The 13,218-nt window shown below is 38.9% G+C and overlaps 1 protein-coding gene across 1 annotated transcript in view; it reads left to right on the top strand.

Annotated features, from left to right (window-relative positions):
• The first annotated feature begins 2,174 nt into the window (after nucleotides 1–2,174).
• The window catches only part of KCNU1 (potassium calcium-activated channel subfamily U member 1), a 193,909-nt gene continuing 182,865 nt past the window's right edge, over nucleotides 2,175–13,218 (top strand). The window contains exons 1-5 of the mRNA XM_045286870.1: nucleotides 2,175–2,186; nucleotides 3,472–3,533; nucleotides 4,658–4,748; nucleotides 8,068–8,179; nucleotides 9,582–9,657. Coding sequence (XP_045142805.1) covers nucleotides 2,175–2,186; nucleotides 3,472–3,533; nucleotides 4,658–4,748; nucleotides 8,068–8,179; nucleotides 9,582–9,657 — 353 coding nt within the window. The remainder of the gene's footprint in view (nucleotides 2,187–3,471; nucleotides 3,534–4,657; nucleotides 4,749–8,067; nucleotides 8,180–9,581; nucleotides 9,658–13,218) is intronic.

Below are 13,218 nucleotides of genomic sequence, written 5' to 3'. Positions count from 1 at the left end.
AAGCGTGTACAGTATGAACCAATCAGTGGCAGTAATGACAGAGCATGCGCTGCTACGTAAAAACCGCAATAGAGTGAAGCTGCGGAAGTCAAAGCGCGAAGTGGCGAGGGTTCACTGTATAGGATTTTCTTTTATTTAAACATAAAAATTTTACCAACCTAGGTCAACATGTGTCTCCTATTGTAAAGTCCCTTCAAACAATGCTTGGTAAGCATTATCTATCTAGACTCAAGTATGTCTTCAGCTCAAGAAAGTATTCTTTGCTATTTTGTTTGGCTATTATTTAAAATGTCATTCTATCCTATTAGAATGTCAATTATAATTCTATCATGCCTCTAACCACTGTAATCTTGTCTATCATAATTTCTACTTCCATCGATCTTTTTCTTAGGAGTCTTGGAGATTTATTTTATTTGCTCTCTTTTTTATCAATTTCCATTTTGTCAATCACATTCTACCTAACTGCATATGCTCTATCCTTTTCTCTTCTTGTTCTGATTGAGGGCTGCATTTCTTTAATTGTCATAATCCTCTCTCATATCTCACTAGGAACACGTATTGTTTTAAAAGTTCTATCAAACATTTTGCATTAACTCTTCCATTAGATCATTGTGTCTGTTTTCTCTACCTGATTCTGTGATTTTCTAAAATTTTTCGTATAGTTGAACATTTTTTATTGTCTAAAAATAAACATAAATTAAATTTCAAATATTCACAGTGTCCCTTCTTAACTTTTGTAGTGGCTGTATGGCTTTTCACAACACCAAGGATTTTCCACATTATTTAGTCCCAATAAGGACATATAAATACCAATTTAATGTGTGCTGAGTTTTCTAGAGAAACAATACCATATATGCATGAGAAAGAACTTGATTTTCAGAAAGAGTTGTATAACAAGGAAGTGACTCAGCCCAGTCCACCTCAACTCCATGGGCCCAATTTTAATGGGAGCCCCCTTCAGAGTCATGCAGCTGCCAATGGATAAAGTGGGAAGCTAGGAGGTCACCGGGTGGTAGATATAGAGTCGCATGGATGCCAGGTCTGCAGGAATATGGCAGGGTGCCACAGCACCCAGGTCAGCAAGCTGCATGGACTACCAACCCCAGGGCAAGATACACAGAACAGGAAACAGGAAGGCAACGAGCAAGAGAGTTCTCAGTCCTCCTCCAGATCTCACTTATAAAATGATGACACCATTAAAGAACATCACCAGGCAAAGACCTGAATGAGAGGTTGGACTTCATCCCTACTGCCACACAGGTACCATCAAGTTGACATACAATCTAACCATCACACGAATCAAGAGATTCCTTTTTAGTGACTACTTGGCCTTGGTTTCTCCTCTCGGTTCCTTTTGCCTATCCTCATAGAGCTCCACCTTGATTCCGCAGCCTCTAGGGATAAAGAGTAGGCTCACATAACCTTTATATTGCGCACTCTCAGAATTTTCTCCTCCATAACAATAAAAAGTTTCAGGAAAAAAATTTACAAAAAACTTTCCTGATTTAATGAAGAGTGTTAACAAGCTCTTGGCTACTGGTATCTTTATTTAGTTTGGTATAAATTTTGTTGTTTATTATATATATTTATCTGGATATTATCTGAGCCTGTGGTATTAAATTGGGATTGTACTGTGTTCCAATAAGGATAAAATGTTCTTCTCTTTTTTGTTTATCTCCATGTTTGGGGGATTGTAAACATAATATACCACCATGTTACCAAAAGTCTGTCGATATGTGATTCATAGTTAAAGGATCAGTTAGTGTTTTCCAGAGAAAAAATACAATCACACATAAAGAAATAAATATATCATGAAACCCATTTATAACTCTTGATATACTCATGTACCAACCCCAAATCTGACGCACTGTCAAGTAGTGGATGGCAACTCAGAATAAGCATGCATGGCAGGGTAATGCCACCTTCACAAATCTTTACAGAAATAAATAAGCCCATCTTGCTCCCAAAGAATGCTTTCAGGGTTTGAACTGTGGACTTCTCTGTTAGAGCCTAATATTTAACCTCAGGGCAATCAGGAATCCATACTAATATTAAAACAATGAGATAGATACTCACAAAATCTCTCCTGAGTTTCACAGTACATTTCTAGTTACAATATCATAAAACCTTCACATTTAGTTAAATTTCCAACCGCGCTTAATTTAGGTAGTAAAATGGAACTTGCAGTAAGAGCTGAAGCACTCCCTCTAAAAATGTCAGTACTAATGAAAATGCCAATATCTCCTAGTGAGATGCAAGACCACGATTAGAAAGCAAGCGGAAGAAACGGCGTTGAAGCGCTCAGCATCTTAGCCAATCACGTGTAAATGAAGGGAGAATTGGAAATAGAATACATCTTTAGGCAAGTGTTGCAATAGTTAGGCTGTGCTTTCATCTCAAGCCTGAGAAAAGAGATTTTGAAAAGGGCCACTTAATGAATTCCATTTGCATCTACTGGAAAGTTGGGGATGTGCAGGCTGGCTCTCTGGTTCATTTCTGATGAGACTATCTGATTAGCTCCTCTGGGCTAGAGAAGTTGCTGTACTGAGGACAGTCTATCTCCCCATATTGTTGAATTGCACCTGTCTGTCAGTTTGTCGCTGGTGGTGAGGTGCCTGCTATTGGATGATGGAAGCATTGCCACCAGTACTTCAAATCCCAGCAGGTCACTCAGATTTCAGCAACACTACCCAGCCCTGGATCATTCTCACAGTTAGGTTTGAGCCCATTGTTGCAGCCATCGTGTCCATCCAATTCTTGTGAGAATCATGCTCTTGTTCCCTGACCCCCTACTCTATCAAGCATGATGGCCTTTCCCAGGGACTCTTCTCTCCTTATAGAATGTCCAAAATGTGTGAGACCAAGGCTTGTCATCTCAGCTTACAAAGAACGCTCCGGCCGTGCTCCTGTGAGGGAGATTTGTTCTTTCGGCAGTTGACGGTCCTTTCAATATTCTTCACCAACACTAAAATGCAAATGCATTAGATTTTTTGTGGCCTTATTAATTGTGTATCTTGCCCATGCATATATATGAATTAATTGAAAATATCATGGCTTATGTTAGGGGAACCTTGGTCCTGAAAGTGACATTCTTGCTCATTATCAATTTAAATAGGTCGTATCAGATTTTCCCAATGCACTTAATATATGTTTTATCAGTGGAAGAATAAATAAAAGACAGAATTTCCTGAGATCAAAAAAGCTCTAGGAGAAGAAGGAGGGAAAAACTGTTTATTCTGAAATGCAAGGGAGATAGGAAACAAAATGGGTGTATGTTCATTTATTGGAGACCCAGGAAAGATCCAATATTTTTTTCTTAAATAAAAGAATTCATTTATGAATATGTCAAATGTCCTCATGTATCTTGCTTAAGTTAAAAAGAGAAAACCCATTTTCATATGTTTATTCATTCATAGTCCATGTCAATAAAAATGTACATTGAACGTTTGTTTCTTTTGTTTTCTATTTTAGGCTATACTTGTCTTTGTACTCAGCATTGGATCTCTTATCATCTACTTCATCAACTCTACTGAGTGAGTCCAATTTCCAGTTCCTCCATCTCTGCTCTCTCACTACGATGTCCAGCTACTTAGGAAGTCTCCTTTAAGAAATAATGTTTAAAACACACACACACACACAATCTCATGCAGAAAGGATACGTGCTCACTTCCCAGGATGTGCTAAGCCTAATCCTACAAGAAGTGCATGTTTTTACCCTGTATCCTGCTGTCATGCATTGCGAGAGGTGTTGTTTAGAGATTTACTTCAGATTCTCAGAGACTCGAAGCCTCAAGGTGCTGGCTCTTCATCTAGGCTACTCACTAATACTTTCTATGCCTTTGAATTCCTTCAGGGTTGAAACGGAAGTGCTGTAGTTTTAGGGTATCCAATAGGTTTTAAACAACATTGACTGGTCTTCAGAAAGAGAAAGTACCACTCAAAAGGCATTCCCCCATTTTTGTATCTAAAGTTTAAAATGGTTTCTTGGACTCAATCTAATCTAACATCTATGCAAGCCCTTGGGAAATTGTATTGGATTGCTAATTGATAGAAAATTGGGTTTACAAAACCACAAAACTCAGGCAGGCAATTCCTAACAGACATTTTAGGAAGTATTAAAAAATTTGGCTCAAAACTGTCCAGGTCACCTTAAAAAAAAAGTTGATCTAGAGTCACCTAGGTTTTTCACTTCCTGAAATCTCTTGGAAATAGATCAGCAGGTCTGTCTTCTAAGGAAACTCTGGATGTATTCAAGCCATTTACACCACCGAGGGCCATAGATGAGCTTCACAGCAGCAGAATGCAGAAGTCAAAATGTCCAGGCTGGATAGAGGGGCTTTTAAATGAAGAAGAGCCACATTGTCTCTTTGCTTAGAATTCAAAGTGATAACATAGAATAGAATTAATGAATTCTAGTAAAGGAAGAATGAGTAATTTTCCTGTTGTTTTCAGCTGCACAGAGAGTCCATTGACTTTATTCATGCATACGTCCACTCCTTTAAAAAAGCAATTTCCTTGACATCTGAAACTACATGTCTGGATTGATTATTTGTGGTGACTAAATAGCACATTACTTACCCTTTCCCTTTATTTGGTCCTATATATACACTGAATATAAAATATTCATCTTTAAAAATGGTTCTTGTTTCTTTCTCAGCCCTGTGGGAAGCTGTTCTTCATATGAAGATGTAACTATTCCTGTTGATTTGACTTTTAATGCTTTCTTTAGCTTCTATTTTGGCTTGAGAGTAAGTATTGAAAATGAAAGTGAGGATACAAAAAGAGATCTGTCAGTGCCTTTGTTATACAACCTGCCTGTTTTGGGGGCTCTAAAGATAAGAGATCTGTGCCCCAACTGATAAATATAGATAATAAGACATAGAAATCAAAACACTCTCCACATGAGAAAACATAATGTGTATGAATTGTTGAAAGGAAAACTGGTTTGGTCTGTAAACCTTCAACCAATTCGCAGTAAATGTATTTATTTTTAATGCAAAACCAAAACAAAAACTTCTCCTGAATACTTCAAACTGTAAACCAGACAACGAAACTTATTTGGCAAGATGGCCTCCTGAAAACAGGCACAATTACACTTTTCTACAACAGCCAGGGGAAAATCAGTAGGAAAGAAATCCAGAGAAACTTCAGATTTCCCAGGATGACTTTAAAGTTAAACAAATCAAAATCTCTTCTTTCCAAATGCCAAGACACCAAAAAGAGATAGGAGAGAAGGGAAATAATCCACATAGGTGGAGCTCAGCATTTTCTCCCCACTATCACGTTCCTGGAGATCCCCCATGACTCCCGAGACCAGTCACGAGTATAGACCTTCATGGGCCAACATTCAGGACTCCGCTTCTCCACACAGCACCAACAACCAGGCTGGGGTGTAAACTTCAGCAGCTCCAGTGTGCAGGTCTGCACCCCCCGTGGTGTCAGGAACCAGGCTAGGGAGTGAACTTCTGTGGCACAGCACCCAGGCCTCTGCTTGGCGTCCTCCCACACATGCAGAGAACAAGACCCTCTGTAGTCCACTGTGGTGCCAGCAGAGTGTCCCTGGACCACTCTGTGCTGCTGGGCGCATAGGGCTCACACTGCCCCACGTGCACCCCTGTCATGAACAATGTTTTACTGCGGCTCAACTAGCTATGGCCGACTACAACTACAAAGCTCCTGGACCAAGGAAAGAACACCCAAACACAGCCTTTTTCCCTCCTTTCTCTTTTTTCGTGTTCCTTTAATAGCCCCACTTTTTCCTCCCTCCTCTTCAAACTCCTATTTTTCTTTCTTTTAAACTACCTCTTCTTTCTTTATATCGCTCTCTCTCCCTTTATTCCTTTTCCCCCTTTCCTCTTCTTGCCTCCCTTCTCACTTCTTTCATTTTATGATTTCTATTATTCCTTTCCAGTACCTCCTGACAGAATCAACTTCTCCCACAAAACTCAGCCGGCCACCCAATATAGACGGTGGTACCGTGATGCCACAGCAGCCACAGACGATGCTAGTACTCACACCAAAAAACAAACCATCGAGATAAAGAGGCACACAGAAAACAGATCAAAGAAATATTCTGAAGGATAACATATTCTGCAACTAACAGAAACTAAGAAAATAAGCTTCAGAAGAATGATATTTGGATAATTTCAACAGATGGAGGAAATGTTTGAGAGAATAATGGACGAGCAAAACCAGAAGCCTTACACCAATTAGAAGTTCAGAAGATAAATAACAAGATAACAAATTAGAAAAAAAACAATAAAAGAACAGAGCAATAAAATCGAAGAAATGGAAAACTGTACTAATGAACTTGAAGAAAATTTCCTTAACTACAATCAGCTAAAGAAACAATCATCAAAATGAATGAAGTAATCCAAATAAAGCCACCAGTTATGTGGGATACTATCAAGGGGAAGAACTTACATCTCACTGCAGTTCTGAAACAGGAAGAAACAAAACAAAAGTCGGAGAAAAATAGTACAGAAAATCATGGGAGAAAACTTCCTTTAAAACAGAATAAATTAACTGTTCAAGAAGCTGAGAGATGCCAAAATAGAATAGAAAAACACAATAACATTCCAGAGCATATATAAAATGGTTTTAAAGTCTAAATTCTTAGCACATGGTTTGCAAGAAGCTATGGATGACAAAGAAAACTATCTCAATGTATTTCTATAAGACATATATTTCCATGTATTTCTACAAAATATTTATGCAAATTTATACGAATATTTATTATTTATTAAAAATACAGATGGAAAATATATAGGGTGCTTCCAAAAGGTCATAAAAATACTATTATGAAGAAGAAAACCTAAAATCCATTTGCAGAGTCCCCGTGTGGATTAAGTCTCAATTGAATCCACCCTGGCCATTGAACAGGGCAGCGAATAGTCTTGCCCTCAGTCAGAGTACATTGGAAAGTGGATTACTTCATCCACCCTGATCAGTCTAGGGAAGGACAATCTCCCCTAGGGGCTTACCTGGGTGTGTCCTTGATAGAGATCACCTTAATGGGGCCGAATTGTCATGAGTCATTTTCTGACTGCACTGATGATGTCATGATTCAAACCATTGTATGCCTACACAATAGTTATGAAACCATATTTAATAGATATGTATTAGTTATTAAAATATAGATGGAGACTATGAGGGAGCTTCAAACAGGCCATGAAAATTCTATTATTATTTTATTTCATTTTCCACAAACTTTTGGAAGCACACTCATATATATAAATGTAGATATATCTACACAAAGACACATGGATTTTCATGACCTTCCTTTAAAATGCACTCTGTGCATACAGATCACCTTTCTAGAGGAGATGAGACCGGGGACAGATGAGACTCTGCTCCCGTAAGATTTACAGTCTCAGCAATACACAAGGGCAGGTATACCCTGACCTCTAGAGTCACCATAAGTGGTAGTGAGTTTGGTCCCTTCTGTAGGGAGGAAAGGACTGATATCGTAGTTTCATTCGGCTCCTATAAATATTTACAGACATGGACACCTGCAGGGAGACATTTCTACTTTGTCCTATAGAAAAAGCGAGCCAGAAGCAATGTAATGGCAGTGAGTAAAATCAATGTTTTAAATCGAAATTTGAAAGCTCATAAATATGAGGCTTGTCTGACTACACTTTTAGGAGTGACCTTTGCCCTTAGAGACCATCCCAAGTGATGTGTCTTCATTGCTCTCAATGACTATATATCTGTATACCAGAAGCTATTATCTATACATCTATTTCTAAATACCTTAAAGCTCTGGGAGTTATAAAATGATCAATGCTTTTATTCTTAAAAAAACTAAGTTTGGGTGAGTGATATGGATACATGTGAATTCACTGATGGCCAAAAAGTACAATCTTCTTATTTCTCTCCATAGCTCCACTGAAGGGTACATGCATGCACAGCTATCTGCCTGCCTTTCTCTCTTGCTGTCTGATCTGTTATACTGAGAACAAACTTTCACTGATGAATGGAATGTAGTTAAATAATGCCATCTCTTACGTTCACTTTAAAATGTATGAGGCTAATACAATTTCAGGTCTTCTGCTTCTATTTCAGTTTTTGGCAGCTGATGACAAGATCAAGTTCTGGATGGAGATGAACTCAATTGTAGACATCTTTACCATCCCACCAACTTTTATTTCTTATTATTTGAAGAGTAATTGGCTGGGTAAGTATATTGTAGGAATCAACATCAATTAAAAATAAATGTCAGCACTTCACATTGATAAGTGTTTCTCATTTTTCTGTGCTTTGACATTCAAAGAATCTCTCACTGTGTTTATGTGGTTTTGTAAAATTTTTGCAGAAACCAGTTGGTTGGGTTTTTTTTGTTGGAGTTGGGTGGGGAGTTTAACCTCAGCACCAAGCGATGTATGAGCAGTTTTAAAAAGTTTGTGGGGAGTATTTTTATTATTTTTTTAATTCCATTTTTCACAAAACTTTTGAAGCCCCTTCACATCTAATACACAGTTGGTTTATGATATCATTGCACCCACAGCCGGAGAGGAAAGTACCCTAACATCCCACCTTCCAGTTTCACCTTGATGCCATTATCTTATACTGATGAAAGAGGATGAAACGCTTGCTGTAGTCTCTAAGAGCTAAATGTCACCATAGCTACATACACTGTGGAATGTTAGATAATAATTAGTTACTTTATGTTGTAGAAAGATGTGTTGATGCTGCTTGGGAATTATGGAGCTTTTTTCTACTTTTATGTAATTTTACATTATTACTTGCAAACTATAATATTAACCCCAGTTCTAGTAATTGCTATTATACCATGAAAACACATAAAGTTAAAAGCATACAAACACTGAAGAGGGAATCTTAGGGATTATATGATAAGGAATTTAAGAGGTTTATGGAACGTTTGCTCTGAATTTTAAGCAAAATATTAAGTAGAAGATAATGAACACAGCCAACAAGAACACAAACTCACTACCAGCACTCTATTCTTCAGATGTATAGATGGCCTATTACACACAGTAGAACCAGTTCCTAAGGTTTTTGAGACTGACAATGTTTACAGAAGCAGACTTCCCATCTTTCTTCTGGGAATGGATGATGGGTTTAAACTGCTAACTTTGCCGTTATCAGCACACTACTCAACTCACGGAACCACCAAGGTTTCTACAATGTACATACTGCTTATAAATGTGATGTCCAATTCTATGTGCTTTCTGTAAAGCAACAGCTCTGTGAATGAGTACTATTATGAAGCCAACTTTTCAGATGAGGCAATAAGGTATGCTTGGAATATAATAGTGACTAAATGTCCAGGTCAGAATTTCAACTAGTGTCCATATTCATATACCCACAATATTATAAGATGTTAGGTTAATATTAGCATTGATTATTTTATATATGTTTGTGTGTGAGAGAGAGAGAAAAGGTCTGGAATTGTATGATTCAACACATTGGAAATGATTATCATGGGGGGCGGATATATTATAATTGGGCATTTTAGAGAGTTAAAGAGTGCAAGGAATCCTAATTGTATTACAATGAAAACTATCACCAGAATGATGGGTTTGGGGGCAACTTGCTTCTTTTCCATTGCTTTACAGGTTTAAGGTTCCTACGAGCACTAAGGCTTCTAGAACTCCCTCAAATCTTGCAAAGTCTACAAGCCATCAAGACCAGGTAAACACTAGGCCTCCCTGGAGACCTGCTACCTTATTAGTTTAGATTAGAAAATGGCAATGTCGACTGAGCTTCAAACTCCACTATTTTACATCAGAATTTCCGTGCAAAAGTCATAAGACTCTTAAGCTCCTAAGATATTATTCATTCTTTGATCCCTTCCATTGCATAATACACTGCACAAAATGTTTGCAATTCCTTTAAAGACTTTGTTTATTCTCTTTGTTGTTGTAAAACAACAATCTATAAGGTCGCTTAGGAGTTCATGTTGAGGCCACAAATAAAATCAAAATAATCCAGATATTTGCTTCTACACATTTGCTTTTTTATGAATCATATCTCTCCTGGCTAGAATAAAGAGCAAATGTGTCTTCAGGTTAAGATATATGAGGTATTGATTCTGGGCATGAGTGCTCAGTAATAGTAACAGAGGAACAATTATCTTCAAAAATAGAGTCACATAAATGTAAAAAAGAAAATTTTTAAAAAGCAAATGCAAATTATTATGCTTCCCCCACCACTTGTCAGTCAGTTTGTCTTACTCTGGTGCCTTATGCGTTGCTATGATGCTGGAAGCTATGTGGCTGCTATTTAAATCTTTTTTCAACTACACAAAAGGAGACTATATACACTGACTTCCCCAGTGGGAGTAGTTAGATATCAAATAGACTGAATATGTGGGAATAGGTAATGAAGAAAATGCTCAGCATATCTGAAACTAAAAGCACTCAAGAAATAACTATTCAAGTCTGGGATTGTGATCTTGAAAGATCCTATAATCAAAGTGTTTAATGATGAAGGAAGCATCAAACGAAGCTCAAAGTATACACACAGAGTCACTTTACCAAAAGGCACTAGTCAGCATTCAATGATTTCAAGAGGTGGCACGTGAGCAAGAATAAATAGTGCTGGAGGACTAAGTTCAAGATACATCGGAAGCATTAGGCAAAACAAGATTTCAGGGATTGATAGAATGCCGATGAAAATTTTGGCACACTGATGAAGCTCTAGAAGCAATTACACTTCTTGAAAGATAGCTACTTGATCAACTAACTGGAAGAGATCCATATTTGTACCCATTTTAAAGAAAGATGACTCAATAAAATTCAAAAATTATAGAATAATATTATTGGTATTTCATGCAAGTAAAATTCAGCTGGCGATCATCCAACAAAGGATGCAGCAGTACATGGAAAGGGAGCTGCCTGAGATCCAGGCAGAGTTCAGAAGAGGAATTGCAAAAAGGGACATATTACATTACTACTATTTTTTTAATTAGAAGGTAATTTTATTGGGTGCTCTTACAACTCTTAATATAATCCATACATCAATTGTATCAAGCATATTTGTACATTTGTTGCCATCATTATTTTCTAAATATTTACTTTCTATTTGAGCACTTGGTATCAGCTTCTCTTTTTTCCCTCCCTCCCCACCTTCCCACCCTCATGACCTCTTGAAAAATTATAAATTATTATTATTTTCATATCTCACACCAACCTGTCTCCCTTCCCCCATGGTTTCTGTTGCTCTTCCCCCTGGAGGGGTGTGTGCGGTCCTGTGTTGATCATTGTGATTGTTTCCCTCTTCCTCCCCTCCTTTTCCCCTACCCTTCAGGTGTTGCTATTCTCATTCCTGCGTCTGGATTCCATGTGTTATGAACTCTTATCTCTTATCTATACCTGGGTTTATGCTCTGATCTAGTCCCAGGTTAGAGACAGCACTGGAACTGGGATCATGATAATGGGGGGTGAGGAAGCTGCAAAGAACCAGAGGGATATTGTGTGTTTCATCACTGCTGTATTGCGCCTTGGTTGACTCATTCCTACTTGTGATCCCTCTGTGGGGGGATGTCCCATTGTCTACAGATGGGCTTTGGGTCTTTGCTCTGACTCCCTTCATTCTCAACAATATGATTTTGTTTGGTTGTTTGTTATGGGTCATCTGATGCCTGTTTCCCAGTCCTGACAACACCTCATGATTGCACAGGCTGGTGTGCTTCTTCCATGTGGGCTTGTTGCTTCTCTGCTAGATGACCTCTTGTTTAACTTCACGCCTGTAAGACCACAAATGACATATCTTTTGTTGGCTGGGCACTATCCGCTTTCTTCACCACATTTGCTTATGCACCTATTTTGTCTTCAGCGATTGTGCCAGGAGGGTGAGTATCACAGAATGCCAGGTTGTTAAGAACAAAGTGTTCTTGCAAGGAGGTGGGATATGAACAAAGGACCAAAGCCCATCCACTACCTCAGTGTATTGCCATATAAATATATTTACATAGCCCTATACCTCTATTTTTATGAATTAATGTATTTACATATGCACACACCTATGCTTATACCTCTATCCATAGCTTTGCTTCCTAGATCATTCCTCTGCTTCCTTTTACCTTCCTCCTGCTCCACCATCATGCTCACCCTGCTTCCATCTCTTAATACTTCCTCTCAGCTAGAGTGATATTGCTCCAACAGCCCCAGGATCTCTACATCCTCCTTGTTGTTGATTTTAATTCCCTAGTTGTTCCCCTGTCTATAGCATTGTTTGATCACCACTCCCTTCCCCTGCCTCCTTCCCCCCCCAATCCCTGCAGACTGTCAGTTCCATTGCTTTCTCCTCGATTTTGCTTCCCATGCCTATCTTATATAAATAGGCAAACCAACAATGATATAGATCAAACAAAAAGAAGACAAAAGATTGAAAAATGAAAAGAAAAACAAAATGAAAAAGAGGAAAAACATACGTAAGTTCAAGTCTGTCTACTGACCTTTACGACTATCTCCCCACTAGTCCTGGGGGAATTCTAGGAGCTGCGCTTTCTAGCCTTAAGTCTACTTTGGGGCCTCTTTAGGGGTGTTGTGGATTTTCTTTGATCTGTTTGCTGATGCTGATATGTTATGTTCCCTTGTTTGCCCCACTACAGTGGGTTCACACTGTACTACCTCCTACCATGTGTCCCCAGTATTGTCCACTGTCACGGTATTGCTTCAGTAAGGGGACAGCATGTCATGAACTGTTGTTAGCCCTACAGTCCTCTCTGTGCCTTAGCTCTGTGCAGGGATGTTATCCTCCGGGCTTGGTGTGCCAGTATGAGTCCTAGACCATCCCTTTCCCCTTTCCCTTCTTGGATTGCTTCCTTGTGGGCGTGGTATGCTGGCCCCACTCCTAAACCTATAGGTTTAGTGTTCTCCGTCAAGCATACTTCTAGGGAGGGGTCAGTTTGGCTTTGGTTGGAGCCGGCACTGAAGCCCAACCTTTCATGCATTCTTCCACATGGTTAGGTTGTCCTCATGGTTTGATGCACCGTGGTAGGGTCTGTATGCATACTCCCAAATCAAAACCAATACTCTCCCCCTGAGAGGGTTAGTGCCCTGCTCACCCCATGCCATCATCTCACTTTCACACAACCCTTTTCGCCTTACCCCTTCCCACGTTTCCCCTTCTTTGTGTTGGATTAACATGTACCTCCTTGGGTTTGGTCTGACCTCCACCCAACTGCCTGTACCAGTGGTTCTCCACCTTCCTGATGGTGCAACCCTTTAATATAGTTCCTCATGTTGT

This window comes from Echinops telfairi, unplaced genomic scaffold (genome assembly GCF_000313985.2).
Source record: "Echinops telfairi isolate 266 unplaced genomic scaffold, ASM31398v2 ScPeMD7_9;HRSCAF=40, whole genome shotgun sequence".
Lineage (NCBI taxonomy): Eukaryota > Metazoa > Chordata > Mammalia > Afrosoricida > Tenrecidae > Echinops > Echinops telfairi.
This window is presented reverse-complemented; position numbering and strand designations above follow the sequence as displayed.